At 36.1% G+C, this 16,884-nt stretch overlaps 3 protein-coding genes across 10 annotated transcripts; 2 read left to right on the top strand and 1 right to left on the bottom strand.

Annotated features, from left to right (window-relative positions):
* Positions 1–462: 462 nt before the first annotated feature.
* LOC105556727 (little elongation complex subunit 2-like) lies at positions 463–5,481 on the top strand. 4 transcript variants are annotated; one of them, XR_001008557.1, is made up of 10 exons: positions 463–562; positions 765–1,179; positions 1,342–1,590; positions 1,662–2,068; positions 2,138–2,423; positions 2,504–2,651; positions 3,093–3,318; positions 3,414–3,637; positions 4,842–5,057; positions 5,172–5,481. XR_001008557.1 is itself a non-coding variant. In XM_012003825.1 (9 exons), the coding sequence occupies exons 1-9, from the start codon at positions 510–512 to the stop codon at positions 4,895–4,897; spliced, it is 1,872 nt and encodes a 623-aa protein (XP_011859215.1). In that variant the 5' UTR covers positions 463–509; the 3' UTR covers positions 4,898–5,481. The 4 variants fall into 4 exon arrangements, 3 of the variants coding, with proteins under 3 accessions (XP_011859215.1, XP_011859213.1, XP_011859214.1); XM_012003825.1 differs by having other exon boundaries at positions 2,330–2,423; positions 4,842–5,481; XM_012003823.1 differs by having other exon boundaries at positions 4,842–5,481.
* Positions 5,482–5,702: 221 nt separating this feature from the next.
* LOC105556725 (annexin B9-like) lies at positions 5,703–10,649 on the bottom strand. Of its 3 annotated transcripts, none has more exons than XM_012003815.1 (7): positions 10,409–10,649; positions 9,956–10,037; positions 8,162–8,543; positions 7,930–8,082; positions 7,624–7,797; positions 6,254–6,435; positions 5,703–6,145 (listed from the first exon to the last, which is right to left on the bottom strand). In XM_012003815.1, the coding sequence occupies exons 2-7, from the start codon at positions 9,983–9,985 to the stop codon at positions 6,092–6,094; spliced, it is 975 nt and encodes a 324-aa protein (XP_011859205.1). In that variant the 5' UTR covers positions 9,986–10,037; positions 10,409–10,649; the 3' UTR covers positions 5,703–6,091. The 3 variants fall into 3 exon arrangements, with proteins under 3 accessions (XP_011859205.1, XP_011859208.1, XP_011859209.1); XM_012003818.1 differs by having other exon boundaries at positions 10,542–10,646; XM_012003819.1 differs by having other exon boundaries at positions 10,343–10,422.
* A 175-nt stretch (positions 10,650–10,824) lies between these two features.
* On the top strand, positions 10,825–15,290 carry LOC105556726 (kaptin-like). 3 transcript variants are annotated; one of them, XM_012003822.1, is made up of 8 exons: positions 10,825–10,967; positions 13,313–13,564; positions 13,761–14,023; positions 14,093–14,259; positions 14,333–14,505; positions 14,579–14,657; positions 14,728–15,019; positions 15,100–15,290. In XM_012003822.1, exons 2-8 carry the CDS (start codon positions 13,360–13,362, stop codon positions 15,172–15,174), a joined length of 1,254 nt encoding a protein of 417 aa, XP_011859212.1. In that variant the 5' UTR covers positions 10,825–10,967; positions 13,313–13,359; the 3' UTR covers positions 15,175–15,290. The 3 variants fall into 3 exon arrangements, with proteins under 3 accessions (XP_011859212.1, XP_011859210.1, XP_011859211.1); XM_012003820.1 differs by having other exon boundaries at positions 10,825–10,989; XM_012003821.1 differs by lacking the exon at positions 10,825–10,967 and adding an exon at positions 13,189–13,251.
* Positions 15,291–16,884: the final 1,594 nt, after the last annotated feature.

Genomic DNA, 16,884 nt, shown 5'->3' with positions numbered 1-16,884 from the left:
GCCAAGTTCTAGCATAGTATAACTAGTAGGGGCACTCTCTGTCGGCACCTTTGATCTGGGCGTTCTCAATTTTCCGCCATGTTTTTGATCGCCCCAACAGTGTATCAACGGCTAAAAGTGCCTGGGCCCTTTTCAGGATCGTATCCAGGAAAGGCGCGTACGAATTAGCGTACATTATTTATTGTAAATGGAAATGGCCTATGAAAAAAATGTTCTAATAAAGGTAATTAATGTAATTACTTGCTCCAACGTATAAAAGTATTAACGCGTCAACACTGCAAATTTTTCAATGTCACACCGACTTTGCACTAACACACGTACAAAAATCCTGTGATTGGTCATAACTAAAACATGTCGGATGCGCAGTACGGATCGGCGCGAACGTGAAACAAAAGAGCGAGTGCCCATACTGGTTATACTGTGGTTCTAGCATCGTGGACACAGGCCTTAAGGTTCGGGAACGCGCAGTCTATATATACTATGTCTATGGCCATAACTAGAAGAAGAAGATGAGAAAACAGTATCTTTTAAACATGGAAGAGAGATTCCGGAACCTCGACTGGTACGTGCACAGCGATTTTGCGAGATGATTTCAAGCGTCGAAACGGACAGAATTTTTGTAAATGAATTTTGCAATTTCCGCTTATTACAATTTGTACAAATTGAGGTGTAATTGTTTTCCCATGAATGTCGAACGACCGCGATTCGACACTTGTACACTTTTTGTCTTAATTCCTTGTTTAATTTGTATTTAATCGTTGCAGGCATCCTGCGTTGGAGGACATGATAGACAATGTCTTCATCAGGGACGAGAGAATGGAGCGCGAGAGCGCGATGTACAAAATCATGAACGATAACTTCAAAAATCCGTTTGAGAATATTGAAAGTGAGTACGCCGATGTCGATGTAGAGCTGATTAAAAAGCATCTCTTCGAGGATGGCGAGGTTTTTGCCGACTCGCAAGACGAGGAACAAGTGAAGCACGAGGATAGCTCCAGTATGCAAGAGCAAAAGAAGCTCTATGTACCTGGTATAAGGGTATCACCGGTTCCCTTTCCTAGAAAGTCTGAATTAACTATGGCTCAGCAAGCTATGTGCCTGCGCGTTTTATTGAGATTTTCTAGCATCGAGAGGGGGCCAATGAATGAGAAAGAGCGAGAAGAATACGAAGAATACATGGTAAATAGACATCAAGCATTTTTCATTTCTGTCCAACATTCTTTATTTAGACGAGCAAATTGAGACAGGGGAAAAGAACGAAAAGCTCTGTTGAAATTGATTTTATAAACGACAATAAACTTCTGATTTGTGTGCATTGAAATTGGGATTAATTTCTTCCAGACATTGAAACGAATAATAAATCAGGAACAGCAAGAATTTCTAGAGTTTGTAAAGAACCAATGGGACGAGACCTTCAAATGGCGAATCAAATGTAATAAATTCGTCGCATTAAAGTGGAAGGCAAAGGCGCACAGGTATAGAACGTTACCGCAATATTATGTCGAAAGTACAAATATATCACTTTGTGTACAGAAGGTTAATTTGACGAATAAAGATATTAGAGCAGTATTCACGTCTTGTTTACAACAGGCAAGTTATCATGGCATTTACCCAACGTACTTAATTTGAAAGTGTACATTTAACTATTTTATTATTTTTAGGAGGCTTTACCCAAAGTGATATTGCCGACACTCGATCGGCCGCAGAAATTGTTTGTAGATACTGTAAAATTGCTCGAACGATATCCTCCGTGTGTCACACATCAAGTGACGCAGCATTTCAGATTACCCGTGAGTGAGGATATGTATTGCGAGAGTTTGGCGAGGGAAGCTGAAGCAGACTTTGTTATCTCGTCCAGTGGCCTCAAGTGTTTATTGAACAACATAGACCCAAACTATTCAAACACGTGGCTCATACCGATAGTCGTGAAATCGTATGGTGGAAAGAAGGTTGTTTATGTGGATAAAAAATTACCACCTACCACAGCCACTATACAGCAAAAAAATACTTGGGTTTATAAATACATACTTAGGCATTATTTCGTTAATGAAAGTGAATCCTCGAAAAAGTGAGTATAAAGCATGATAGAAAAATTTAATTTGTTGTATGTATCTCACTCTCATGACGAATATTTTAGAATAAAAACGAAAGAAAAACCTGAGAGTGCCACAAATTGCTCTGATTCGGACGATAGTACATGCAATGATTATCTTAAGATCTATGAGGAAGATTTGTATTTATCAGATACAGATAAATCGGATAATCTAACAAATGTCCAAACTGATTTCAAAATGGATAAGGAACAAAATGTATCGTATAATCTTTTCAGACTAGGGCCTTCACTGGAATTTTTACAGCAAGAAAAAATGAGTGGGGTGAAGGAATATAAAATGTTAGTTCGTACAAAGACGGATGGTATTGAGGTAAAAATATTCTCATACCGGTAATTTTCTTACCAATAAATCAGTATTGAATTATAAAATTTGTAATTTATCCTCATCAGATGTTACCAAACCAAGAATCGCAGACTTTAATATTAGCACCAAAGATGGAGCATCAGCTTGCATATGGAGCTGAAGCTGTAACATTGGACGAAGGCATGCAGCAGTGGATCTCATTAAAATTTAGACCAAAGGCATTATTAGCTAGAGGTATCTATTATTTTATAATTATTATGATTACGTTCATGCGTTACTTTATTGTCCTCGAGATAGGATTACAGTCCCAGACTAGAATAATCTCGTTCTCTTTCACTCAAAAATAAAACACAAGGCATGTAAAGAATGAAGGTCAGAATTGAATCCAAGACTTAAATAATTAGCTCCTACATGTATGAAGAAGAAAGTCCTCTATTATGAGATAGGCTTCTAATGTGAGACAACAGGTTTTCAACGTCCAAATTCAATCACAAATCTTTTTTCGCGACGATCACACGATTCAACAATGAATCCACTAAATTTTTTTCCACATTGAATCCACATTTCCACTAAACAGATTTCACTTCAAGAGCAATAAATTCATGGTGAAACTAATATGTGTATATCATTATATTCTATACATATTCTATATATCTATATTTTGCATTACCACAGTTAGAATAGCAACTGACACCGCGGAAATAATACAAATAGAAAGACATACATCACTGTCGGTGAGCAAAGATCTAAAACGACTTCATAACGTCAAAGTGCAAGATTCTTTAAGTATTTTGCATAATATAATTGAGGAATTATCATCCTTGACTCCTGGTCAATATATTATAAGACATGTTCCACAGAATGGACCGTTTGCTTGTGTTTATAAACCAGTCAACCATAGGTAAATGTTATGAATCTATCATGAATCTAATCTATTGGAAAAATTACAACATAGATTTCACTAACAAAAAAATATATATTGGAAATACTTTTCAGGAAAAATGTCTTCGATTTACATGCAATGTATAAATCCATGACATATGAAACAATATCCAAATTTCCATGGCCACCCATAGATATTATGATGACAACTCCAGCGATTAAATGTTATAAAAAGATGCCTGCAATGTTTAAACCATCTTTCAAGGTTTCTAAGACACCATCTGGCCGACCTAGAGGACGCCCAAAGAAAAATACTAATGTCACTAGCAATAATAAAGGTTACTAATTTTTTTCATACTTTAAGCTCAAACCTATCGATTGATAGAGAAACATATGGTAATATAGTAGAACCAATATATTATCAGAGAGTATTATTTTATCCGAATGTTTTACTTTTTCAAATTACATTGAACTGATAGTAGATAATAGTATTTGTACTTAACTATTTTTTATCAAGTGTAATACTCTTATTAAGAATATTGATATTTAACAATCTCTATCATTGGTATAATTATCTCCTTCTCTTCTTACATGAGGAATATTTTATGCAATATTTTTATTTTATGAAAATGTACTATTTTATATCAGAATATTTGTAACACTATACTGCGTTCACGGAGAGAACGACCACGCATTTCGTCCGGTTCGGTCAGACCACGCCTCTATTTTGCCCCCTCCACACCGAACAGGCCCTGAGTAGCGCGCTCGATTTCCCCTACCTCATCCCCACTCTGTCCAAAGCTGCGCGAAGCGTGGTCGTTCTTTCTGTGAACGCAGTATAGATGAGATGTAAACAAATTATCTGAGATATGAAAATAAAATTAATTTGAATTAAAGTCAAATTTGCAGGAAATTGGCAACAACTTAAAAGAATTCAAAAAGTATGAAAACAAGATTTTTATGTATATTGTATATATATATAATTATATATATATTATTTATATATATATAATCTCCAACAGAAGGATGAGTTTCTGAAAAAGTTCTGTAAAATGCCTGACATATTTTATCGATAAAAAATTACAAATTTAACGGAGAATATGTCGTCGGTAGAAATATGATAAAGTTTTGTCAAAAAAAGTTGACAACAGAGCCACAACAAAACTACAAGTCTAGCAAATTAGCAGCCAAAGTAAACTAGGACTTGCATTTGCCAAATGTCAATTTGCTGCAATTTCTGAAGAAGTTGCTGTCAATTTATTAGTTAATAATTTGCTTACTAATTGTAAGATTTCTTTTATTGTCTACATAATTAATGTTATGTGTCTTTTTGTATATTTTAAAATAAATGTATAAAATTCCAAGTATATATCAAGAAAAGATTTTTTTTATATTTCTTTATCCAATAATTTAACTGTCCAAATGTTTTTATCTCTTTATTAATTCTATCCCTCGGGTAATAAAGGTTCTACTTTATTCTCATTATTAGTTTTGTACATATCTAAAATATGCAATGCTGAATCAATATCTTTTCGTTTCTAGTTCCTGTATCTCTCCGAAGAAGTACTCGGCAAATAATAAATAAAACGAAGACGTAAAAGAGAAAACGCAGCATAATTTTCTAGAAGAAAATAGTTTCTATTTTGAAAATATTTGTTTATTTTGTAATGAAATTTTTGTTTCCTATATTCTTTCTTTCGTGCTGCTCTTTAATAATCGGTAATGCATCACACAGCTATTCATATCTCGATTGAAAAGGTATGCACAATCAATTTAGAATAACGTTTTTATTTTGAAGTGAGTAATCAAATCTAAAATAATTGAAAAGCAACATAAAAGAAAAAGTGATTAAAAATAAAATGTTTTTTTCAGATGTGTAATTGCACAAAGTTAGCTATAATTTCATCGATATATATGTAAAATACTATCAAATGCCAGGTATTATGGATATGAACAACATTTATATTCGTCAACTTTTCTCTACATTATTTTTCTAATTGCGTGAGCAGAATAAAAATATATTCATATACTATAATAAAAATATATTCACATAAATTTGTTGTCTTCTTTGTGCCATATCTCACATACGAATAGTTAAGGAGAAATGTAGAGAAAATTCACTTTTATCTAATTAATCTGGTTTATAATATGGACATATGATTGTATGATTTGACATTTATAGTTGGTTGTATATGAAAAATTATATAATTTTTTCTTCCAATTTAACAAGCAAACAAATATGCTGTGTGCAAATGTTCAAGTTGAAATATTTTATTTTATAAACTGTTATAATATTTACAAGTAGGTATGCCTAGATTTCCAGACATATATAATACATATATGTATATTTTAGTTTTTATATTATATGTATGAACAAAGACGAGAAAATAAATAAACAGCATAGAATGTTCTTGATTTTATTTTCATTGATTTCCTAATTATCTCTCTTTTACACAATGAGATTCTTTATATAAATTATATAAATTTTTGATAAAAAGAATATATAAAATATAATTTAATTAAATATAAGATGTGTATATATGAACAAGATTGGAACGCATAACATTGGGAAATTTTACTGGCCTACATAGTATACAGTAAAAGTTTCAAAAAAGTATTACAAAACTGATATTGAAAAATGCAGTAAGAAACCTTTTCTAATTCCTTATTAATACATTAAGCGATATTAAGATGGAATCTGTGCAGGAATATATAAAGTTTTTCTTCTTTTTATATTATGCATCAATAGGCAATAGGTGTAGCACCTGGACCCTTAATAGCTTTATCAAAATTTATGTAGAGACCAGGGAAAGAAGTGCCTTCTTGTAATCTCCTGAGGTGTCGCCCTGTAACATATATATGTACTTGTTAACAATTTATTGCAATTGAAAAATATAATTTGGATAATGGAACAACTTGTTTGAAAGCGCATAAATTTGAAATATTATACATACAGCTATCCAGCTCTCCAGAGACTTTCCGAAGCGTTCCTCAAATGCCTTCTTAATATCTCCCAAATCAATTTCACTTCGAGACACGATGATACGGATGAGCGTTCGATCCTTCGTACCTATGCCATGCATACTGGCATATAAACGTTCAGCGAAAAATCCAACTTTTGACTTGACGCATTTCACTGTTGGCCAAAAATTAAGATGATTCATAGCGTTACAGTCGTATCGATTATATGTTAATGAAAAATATATGGAGGAATATGAGTAAACTGTTATTCGGGGGAGCATTCTTTTTCCATGCTGTAAAGTAACACTACGCTCATACAGCATTTTCAATCTGGATCTTACACAGATTATACTACACTCGTGTATAAAATATATACAATGTAGCAACAAATGTTTTTGTATGTTACATGTAACAGTTGCCATGCAACATTGTCAAGGGATATACATATATGTATCTATGTATGTATGTATTGATATACAGGGTTCAATACCACACAAGTATACATACCGTTTGCATGCAATTTAGAAATAAAACTATGCTTCTTGAATGATTATTACAACACAATGATAGAGATATTCTTTTCTTTTTTATCAAAGTTTTAAGTATCGTTACTTTAGGATTAATTAGATTGTTACACATGAATAAAGAACAGTGGACGACAAGAAAAAAGTTTGAGGGGTACCTTACGCTACTAGCTGCGTTCGGCATTGCAAATCCGAGTGCTCTTCCTCCTTTTTTACCTCATTCTCCTTTCTCGCTCACTCGTATGCAAAAGAGCACTCTGACACCTCGGATTTGCAATGCTGAACGCAGCTACTGTGTACTGTGTCGGGCACTCGTGTCCAAAACTCTAAGAATTATATGGCAATCACAGCAACAATCATATTAATATTTCTACAAATGGGTAAATAAAAAGTGAGCAAAATCTTGCGGCGGTAACTTGCCTCTGCCCTGCGAAAATATTGTTCGACCGTTCTACAAAAGTTGACGGAAAGCATAAATGCGAGTTGTGAGATATTTACGGAAAGTTCGACTCGTGTTATATCGGGATTATTGCTATTCCGTTGCGTTTGCAATGACTTATAATTTCTTCGCGTCGATCTGCTATTTCAATCACTTGCTCGTGTTTCACACTGAAACGCACAATTAGTCTCACCTAAGCACAACTAACAGGGAAATACATCGAGCAAGTTTCTTCTGATCGTACAATACAGTATTAATATTAATCAATTGATTCTGAGGCGCGCGTGCTTATAAGAAACATAAGGGCAAGTCACATTGTGAAATTAGTAGCTGCAAGTGATTTGTAAATAAGAATGTTATGATGTAATTGGTACACTTATATCCTATTCAGAAGCTTTACCTATTCCAAGCAAGCCTTTCTCGATGCTGCCAGAAAATTCCTTCTTTATGGCAACCTCTATGTCGTGCCCTGATACTTTCTCATACTCGATAAACGTTTGACGCAGTTGCTGATAACTGCGAGATACCAAGATCGCATTGAATTGAGATTCGTCAGTTCCCCACTGCTTTTCACCTGTATTCGAAATTCAAAAGGAAACATTTTTAAAGCGAGCCAAACACGCTTTGATTTTGCAGATTGACAGATAAACAGATGAACTTATCGAAATGGATAAAGGAAATTTGACGAAAACATTTCGCGACATACCAGCTTCGTATAACGCTTGGGCATCGGCAGTTGCTTGCGCATGATCGATTCCCTGATTTTCGTCTCTGTTTGCCTGCACGAGGGATACCAGCAATCTCTTGAAATGGCCCGACGTATCGCCCTTCAAGTCGCTCTCGAGTGTTTTGCCGTACACTATTCAGAATAATGTATTTCTTACAGGAGAAAACAAAGCTATAAACAAGTGTACAATAAATGGAGGCAAAGAGCTTACAATTTTCGTAAAATGTGGCGATCGTACGGATGCCGTAATTGCTGAGTGTGCACAGAATCTCGACAATTGCCTCCTCATCAGTGCCCATACCGGTGACCGCGTCGTGCAGCTCTTTGGCATAGTAATGTGGCAACGGGGTCATAAGGGCAACAATGACATCCTCCAGTTTTCCAGTTAACTCGCTCTTGAGATCGCTAATTAGATCTTTTCCATACATGGTCTTAAACGCCTCCGCGATCTCCAGTCTCTGCACAATGCCTCTCTTTGTGAGCACGTCGATGATCGCCTTCTCGTCCGTGCCGAATCCCTTCATCGCCTTGCGCAAAATAGTGGCGTCCGCGTTTGCATCGAACGGCTCGGCGGGATACACCGTTGGGGTGCACTAAAACGCAACAAGTCAAATTGTAACAATGAAGAATTTTTCTACAATCTTTGATTAAAATTAGAGCGATCGCGAGTTGAAAATGCGAAACAATAATCTACGCGTACAATCCCAGATAGCACACATAGTTGTATGAATGCTCTTCTGGAGTGCAAATAATCTTAATTTCAGAATATTTCATATATACAGATTGTTACAATTAGAAATCGTAGATTTTTAGAATATTCGTCGAGAAATAATTTTTTAATATTAATCGAATTTACCATATATGTATAACCGACACGCTATATTCGATAGATTATTCTATTCACTATTGAGACGGGAAATGATATTATAGTCAACCCAACTGGCTAGTTATTTTATTAGTTTATTATACAACTTTTTCAAGTGGTACTAAACCAGTCATCGTCGTCGAATAAGACAGTCGAATTATACACACAGAAAAATATATACTACCTACAGTATTATTTGTTCCAAGTATTTGATAAGTTTATATATCCACAAATCTATCATAATGTCGTCGCAAGTGTTATATTTACTCAAAACATATTCTGATTCTTAGTAAGTCTAGTACTTGAAACAAGAAAACATAGAATTATTTGAAGCAAAACAATTTTGTCTCTTCTGACTTTATTAAAAGAAGCATACAGAATCCTTCCATAAGTTTTCTAATTTTCTTCAAAGAAGAATAAATTCTTTCTTTGAGTATAAGATGGCAAGCTTTTCTAAGACTAGTAACAAGTATATCTTAAAACTATTATTAAGAAAATATTCTTTGTTGGAGCAAACTATTACTTAAACGGAATAAAATAAACTGAGTAATTACTTTTCTTGACTGTACAATAATATTTTTCTGTGTGTGGGCTTGAACATTCTATATATTCTATTCACATTCGAAAAAGGTAGTAGTGCCAGTCGAATATTCCTCGAACATAAGATAAATATATAAGAATGACCTATGGAATATAGCCAATATTCTTGAAATGTTCATAGGAGTGTCTTGTGCTATCTGGGATTCGTTCTTGTCGATCTAATCTTTTTATAACGCACACCGATAACGACAAAAATTGATAAATTTATCTATACTTGAGAGATGATAATTAATTGTAAGTACAACTCTCAAGGTCTCGTTTCGTCAACTTTGACGTTACAAGCAATTGCATTAATTGCAGAATACATTTATTATTGTATATTATATACTCGTGTTTTATTTAAGAAAATAATTCATCGCGCATTCGTAGAATCAATGTAAAAAGAATTGGTGAGAATCTTGAGCGAAACGTGAGTCGACTCGAAAACTAGGCTGCCGTTAAAAATACGGATGATCGAGACGCCAGTCAGCGCGCGCCGGAAATAGATCGATACCGCTAATTATCGGCGATGATCTCGCTGCTCGGCATCCGATCACGTACCTTGAACGGATAGTATTGTTGCTGCGACATCTTGGCCTTGTTCCTCTCTCGTGACGGTCGACAGGGAAATCCGCGGGGCTACCTAGCGAGACAGAGAACCAGTGATCAACGATGCGTCATCAGCTCGATTTTTTCACGTTTCACGTTCGTGAATCGTGCGGCGTGACCGCGACTAACAATAAGTACCGCGAGTCACGACAGAGTTAACCATCGGAAGCCGGTGGCGGCTTTTCGACCGACTGTCACTTCGAATCGATTCAACTAAAACTCCGATTAACGTAATCGCCCATTTATCGAGTAGCGTCTGTGAGCGTCGTGCACAATTACTTGTCTTGCTATTGAAATAACGCGCAAAACAGATCAGGCACCAGCAAACAGCTAGGCTACCTTAAATCAGTTGCCCTCCAGTCTTCAAGATAAAAACTATCTCCAACTTGATAAGGTTTTTCTTACTTTCTACACGAACCCGAGAAATATCTCAGTTTCCGACATGATCGATCAAGATAGAAATCGGTTCACCCCGAGGATCGATTTCGACCGTTGGCTCCGGCACGATTCGAGCACAGGGACACATCGCTCCTCTTACCGGTCTCAGTCTCCTGTCGATGGGAAAACTCGGGAGCTGGATGCAGGGACGAACACGCGCCGACTGTGAGACTGTGAGACTGTGAGTGTGGCCGACTGCCGAGAGCCACCGAGCGGACTAAGCCACAGAAGTGAGCCACTGACTGAGCCGCCGCCGTGGCGGGCAACACCCACTTTCACGTATCGCGTCATCGTTCGCGATCCGCAGGCTTCCTCAAGGCGACGCGATTACGAGAGCGATTGCGAAACTCTCTCGCCGAATAAGAAGAAGGCGTAACTTTTCCTCCCCCCTCCCCCCTTTCCCACTTTCCACACGTCCGCGATGCGCCCGCGCGGGAATGTGTCGCGTCGCTACAGTGATAAGATGGGGGAGCGATGAGAGATTCAAGTTGCGGCTGCGAGGTACCGACGCCGAATTGACCACACGGTTAGCCGATAACCTCAAAGAGGTATGATTCTTTCCAGGGTTGGGAAGTAATTCGTTACTTGTAACCAAGTTACAGTTACTTCTTTTCGGTAACTCTAACTTAACTTGGTTACTTTTTCTCCATCTGTAACTGTAACTCGATCAATTGCATTTTTTCGATAACCAGTAACTAATTTAATAGTTACTTTATATATATTTTTTCAACCTCCGCAGATCGCATTAGGCCTTGCATTTGCGCATAAACGCCTTTATCGCCGCTTTACAATTCAGATGCAGATTCGATATTTTTATTTCTGTTGCAACCCAGATAGCACACTGAATTCACAAAGTATTCTTCAAGTTTTCTTTTTTCTGAATTGTAATTCTTTAGGAATTCATAGAAGAATACAATAAGAGTGACAGAGGAAGTTTAACATGCACCATAAATCGTTTTCCTGACAACTTCTTAAAGTATTCATCTCGAATTCAATAAATGTAAACTTTATGAATTCAAGGGGAATAGTGTTAGAACAAAGAGGATTACAAAATATTTACCCAATGTATGTACACATCTAATATGCAGTAACATTACACCATTATTATAATTTCTCACTCAACAGTGAGATACTCTCAACCGAAGCTCGTTGACAATCGGATGATTCTTCCGTTTCGGTTCTCGTCGTCCGATTCTTTCTTTTACACAATAGAACTATTGCACCAAATTAATTGCACATAACGTTACGCACACAAAATATTGCACGTGGTAACACGCTGCACAAGAACGTCCGGATGGCGGTTAGCGGATACTCGCGCATGACAAATAATTTCTCATAAATTCTTAAAGTGTTCACAGTACTGAATCGCGAAGTATTCAGTATAATGAACTTCAGAAGAATACTTCAAGACGAACTGATTCAGACTAATTCTTCAAGAATTCTTCACATATTCATTTTTCTAATTCTGTATGTTTTCTTTAAAATGAATTCTCTATGAACTTATGTTCATCTTTGTGCTATCTGGGAAGGGAGTAACTGCAAAGTAACGATTCGTTACTTTTCGAGTAACTGTAACTGTAACGCGTTACTTTTCAGAATTGGTAACTTGTAAAGGCTGGTCTACAATATATGGAGTAAGCTGGAGTAAGGAAATAAATCCATTGTATTCAGCTCTTAGGCTTACTCTCGGTGAATAAAAATACCATCAATCAGTGTTACAAATATTTTAAAAATTATGCCCAAATTTTTTAGCTTCCTTACACCAAAAGCTAGAAGTTAGGGCTCTCCCTTACTCCTTACTCCACGCTTACTCCACGTATTGTAGACCAGCGTTAACTGTAACTAGTTAAGGCCTTCACACACAAAATTCCGTAAGGACGTAAAACGTAAGCGTAAGAAAATCGACCAGTCACAGTCGAGAACGTAAGGCAATAACGCAAGCAGTAGCAAATCCAATCTGTTGATTTTCTTACGCTTACGTTTTACGTACTTACGGAATTTTATGTGTGAAGGCCTTTACACTGTTAAGCTGCCATTTCACGGAGCGAAACTAAAGCTGGTGTTTACCTCCACTCTACCAAACGATACAGCGAAGTTGGATTTATCCAACTTTTAGCGAATGCTGTGAATGCCTAACCTGACCAGTGGGTACTTGAGTAAAGACGTTGTAAGTGTTAAAATAAAGTAATATAACCACTACACAAAACAAATATCATGTATTTTTAAATATTTTTAATGTTTCAGAATACGTAATTATGGCTGGAAGAAGCGAGAAATTGGCATCACGAAAAAACATATGTACAATAATTTTGGCACTGACACAAAGAAGAAACTGTGTCAGTCACGGTTTTTAAAAATTGGTGCTACCCAATGCTTTTTTCCTTATATTTTTTTCTTCTACAAATGCATCACAGTAGCTGCAGCCCCGGCTATACACTGTTTTTGTATTTATGCAATTGCAATTGTTAATCCACATTCTTCATCCATTTTATTTATTTGTATTCCACTATAAACAAAACTAGAAAGCCAGCAAAAGCCAGGAATTCAACTTGACTGAAATACAACCTCAAAGCAGCGAAAAATACGCTCCATGAAAAGGCAAGAGGCATTTAGCCTCTTTAGCGTTAGCTAAAGCAAAGCTGATTTGTGTTGCGATGGAGTGGGAGTAAACGCCAGCTTTAGCCTCGCTCCGTGAAATGGCAGCTTTACTGTAACTAGTTACTTTTATTAAGTAACTTTCCCAACCCTGATTCTTTCTCTATGCATGTCCGTCTAGCTGGGAGATCACTTAAGAATGAGATCTGCCATTGGTTCGTAACATTGCACTTGTTTCAAGTGTAAGAAGCAACTACCGTGTTTCTCACATTTTAGCCTCGCAACTCGCAACCAGTTCGCCTGACGATCTACGTTAATCCACGATGACGAACAGCCTCATTGATGCGCACTGGTTTCCCCTGGCGTCGCAGGGCAACATTTACTCCATGACCAAACTGTGCTCGTCCAGCAGCTCCAACAAGCTGTTAGTGGCGTCCTTAAAGAGAAAGATCTACTCCTGCGAGTATCATCAAACGTCCGAGTTCCTGAGGCCTATGGTGAAGGAATTGCTGTTTACGTACATCCCCAGTATGTAAACTATTATTATTCTTTCACGAACACTTTAATCAAGATGGATGTAATCATTTATTCACTTGGACCAATAAGCAAGCGGCGGACTTGATTTACAATAAGTTAATATACACTCGGCCTCCCATTTTTCTATCACGCATAATGCACTTTAGTCGATAACGTCACATACACGTGTCTTCTTCATCTGCCTCAGGTGGCACGGAAATTATTGCCATCGACGCTTACAACAAGTCCGACGCTGGGGACAGTTTTGTGATAGGCATAACCATCATGAAGACGAGCACCGACACCATAGAGAGGTACTTGAACATATACACGGAGGGTGCGATAGACGGCGAAGGGGACGAGGGTAGTTCGATCGAAGCAATAGCGCAGAATTGTCTCATGGTGGAACTGTCGTACATCCCCTACCATCTGTATCATACCGTTTTACCACAAGAAAATTCGGCACAGGAGGTGTGTTGGAGATATCAGACAGTTTGCACCGTCACAGTCACTTTATGTAGCACGAGTGAAAACTTGCAGGTAGTCTGGTTGATATCTGGAAGCGATTATAAGATTCACATGATAAGGGAAGATAAATTGAGCCATGTTTACAGCGAGTCTTCCGTCGAGAATCACTTCCCGGAGCTGCACGACATCCAAGCGATTGCACTATGGATTAATATTTATTATTATGACAATTATAAGCGGTTTGTATAAGAAAATGATATTCTCTTGTCTCGATAATGCGTATCATCTCACGTGTGGCCGATCCAAAAGCAGGAGGGTCACCGCCATCGGCTGTGATTGCGGTCTGGTCAAGATCGCTCTAGTAAGCGTGGTGGACTTGCAGGTTTCTCGAAGCTGGCTGCTGAGATACGACAGTCCTGTACCAAGTGTAATAGTATTCCCACACAGAAACCCCATTAGCAAGCCAGACTTTGTGGACGTTAAACGTAAATATTTTAGGACCTTTAGGCACATTGTGTACGCGTGTAACACCAAGATGAAAATTATTAAAAATTTCAGCCGAGAAATGCGTCCCGAAAGATGACATCCTGAAATTAAACATTGTTATTTCAAGTACGAGTAATGCTGTGGTTTTTAAGTAAGTATACAAGTTAACGGGTATCTCAAGATTTCATGATAAATTGAGACGAATGAAAAATATTCGCCAGAGATATCTTGGAGCACGGAATGAAACAGGACGTAATACTGAGCGGCAGCGAATCGTCGGACAGTATTCTGTGCTGCTGCATCGCAGACATAAATATGGACGGGCAAAACGAGATCTTGCTTGGCACCTACGGCCAGGAGGTCCTGATCTTTGCGTTGACGGGTGACACGTGGGAATTGACCTCGAGAAAACTGTTCGACGCTCCTGTGCATTCCATAAGCTACATGGACATAACAAACGATGGAATAAAGGAACTGATTGTGCTCACGCAACGAGGTGTACATATATTACAGGTAAACAGGTGCCCTAACATTTTACATGTGTATATATACATATATTTAAGATATACATTTTTATACATCTTTCCGCATAGCACAATATAGCCGACACACGTGCCAAGTGGAAGGAACGTTACGGAAAGTTATTTGACACGCTAGTTCGAAAATAATGAAAATATTTTTTATATTTCAAATCCAAAAAGAAGATTATATCCCCTCATGTATTTTATACATTTGTTACGTATTGTACATATTATATTGGTAATTTAATTATATATATACAGGGTGTACCTAAACTGGCGATAAATATTTTAATGATAAGTAGTTTGTAACATTTTGAGACGAAAATTCTAATACGAAAAAGTCGAGGCTATAATATAGTTTTCAAATGGGAACAGTTTAAACATCTCGAATAACAAAGCTAGAATTTCGCGCGCTCAGGGCTGGCAAAATAGCCAATGATAAAGGTGCTTTCTTGAACCACACGTTTTTGACATTAATGAAATTAGTGTAAAAATGTATGCAAGAGTTTTATTAAGAAACTTTCTGTTTATTTGCAATGAATTTTAGAAATAGTTTAAAATGTTTTTTTTCAATAGTTCAAATCGATATTGATTTGTGTCAACTGTCATCAGCATATCTATTTGGTTAAATTGGTAAATGTCCGCGATGAAATTTGTCGATAAAATCATTTTTGTTCCACCTTGAGATTGACTTTGTCGATAACATAGCATACTATACCGATTACTGATTAAATTCTGATAAAAGTCAAGCCATTGATATTCTTTCTTAAAAATAGTGATAATATTTCAGGAGTTTGGGAAAGAAGGAAATTAACATAAAGAAAAATAAAATAGAAAGAATATTAATGTAAATTAGGTCCTCATAAACGTACTTAGTAAAATCCATGAAATAATTTTTTATAAATTCTATATTATTTTACGACTGCATAAATTTTTAATATTGCTAAATTTTCTAAATGCAATTGTATTATTAGTTATTATTATTATTTGGTGTGAGCACAATTTTTTAAACGCTACGGAAAACTAACAATGATTTTGAAAATCTTGATTTTATACCTATGATAAGAATAAACATTATGCATATTGTATGCATATTGCAACCGCGAACTAAGTATCACATAACATCTTTTAACGTTTAACAGCTCAAAATGAATAATAATATTTCTATTATTAGCATCATACAATATCGTTTCTTAGAGGTAATAAATAAATTATAACCGAAGCGTCTAATTTAACGTAGTTTACTTTTTATTTTTGTAGGACTTTGTAAAAATACAATAAATCTATCAATAGAGTTAACGTAGGATTCTCACTAAAACTAAACAAGGAACAAGAAAGACCAATGCGAGTCAAGGCAGGATGTAGATAGCCTATACTAATAATTTTTAATAAATTGCGAATTCATATACTGTTTCTTGTATACGATTTCATAATTTATTAAAAATTATTAGTATAGGCTATCTACATCCTGCCTTGACTCGCATAAATCTATCATTTTATTCGTGATAAATTATTTACATTGGTTAATATGTTGTCTACGTGAAGAAGATGGTATAATAAATTAATGTAAACTATTCGTGTAACGTAATGTAAACTATTCGTGAAAAAAATAAACAATCCATATAATCTTGAAATTTTAAAATCTTGAAATTATGATGCAGACGCTCACCATACAATAAATCCAATAAATGAAATATCTGTTAAGAGAAACGATATTATTATAGTCAAGTGCCTGGGCCCTTTTCAGGATCGTATCCAGGAAAGGCGCGTACGAACTAGCGTACATTATTTATTGTAAATGGAAATGGCCTATGAAAAAAATGTTCTAATAAAAGTAATTAATGTAATTACTTGCTC

The sequence above is a fragment of the Vollenhovia emeryi genome, unplaced genomic scaffold (genome assembly GCF_000949405.1).
Source record: "Vollenhovia emeryi isolate VEMERY1.0 unplaced genomic scaffold, V.emery_V1.0 DF939819.1, whole genome shotgun sequence".
NCBI lineage: Eukaryota > Metazoa > Arthropoda > Insecta > Hymenoptera > Formicidae > Vollenhovia > Vollenhovia emeryi.
Note: the sequence above shows the minus strand (reverse complement) of the source record. Positions and strands in the feature narration are given on the sequence as shown.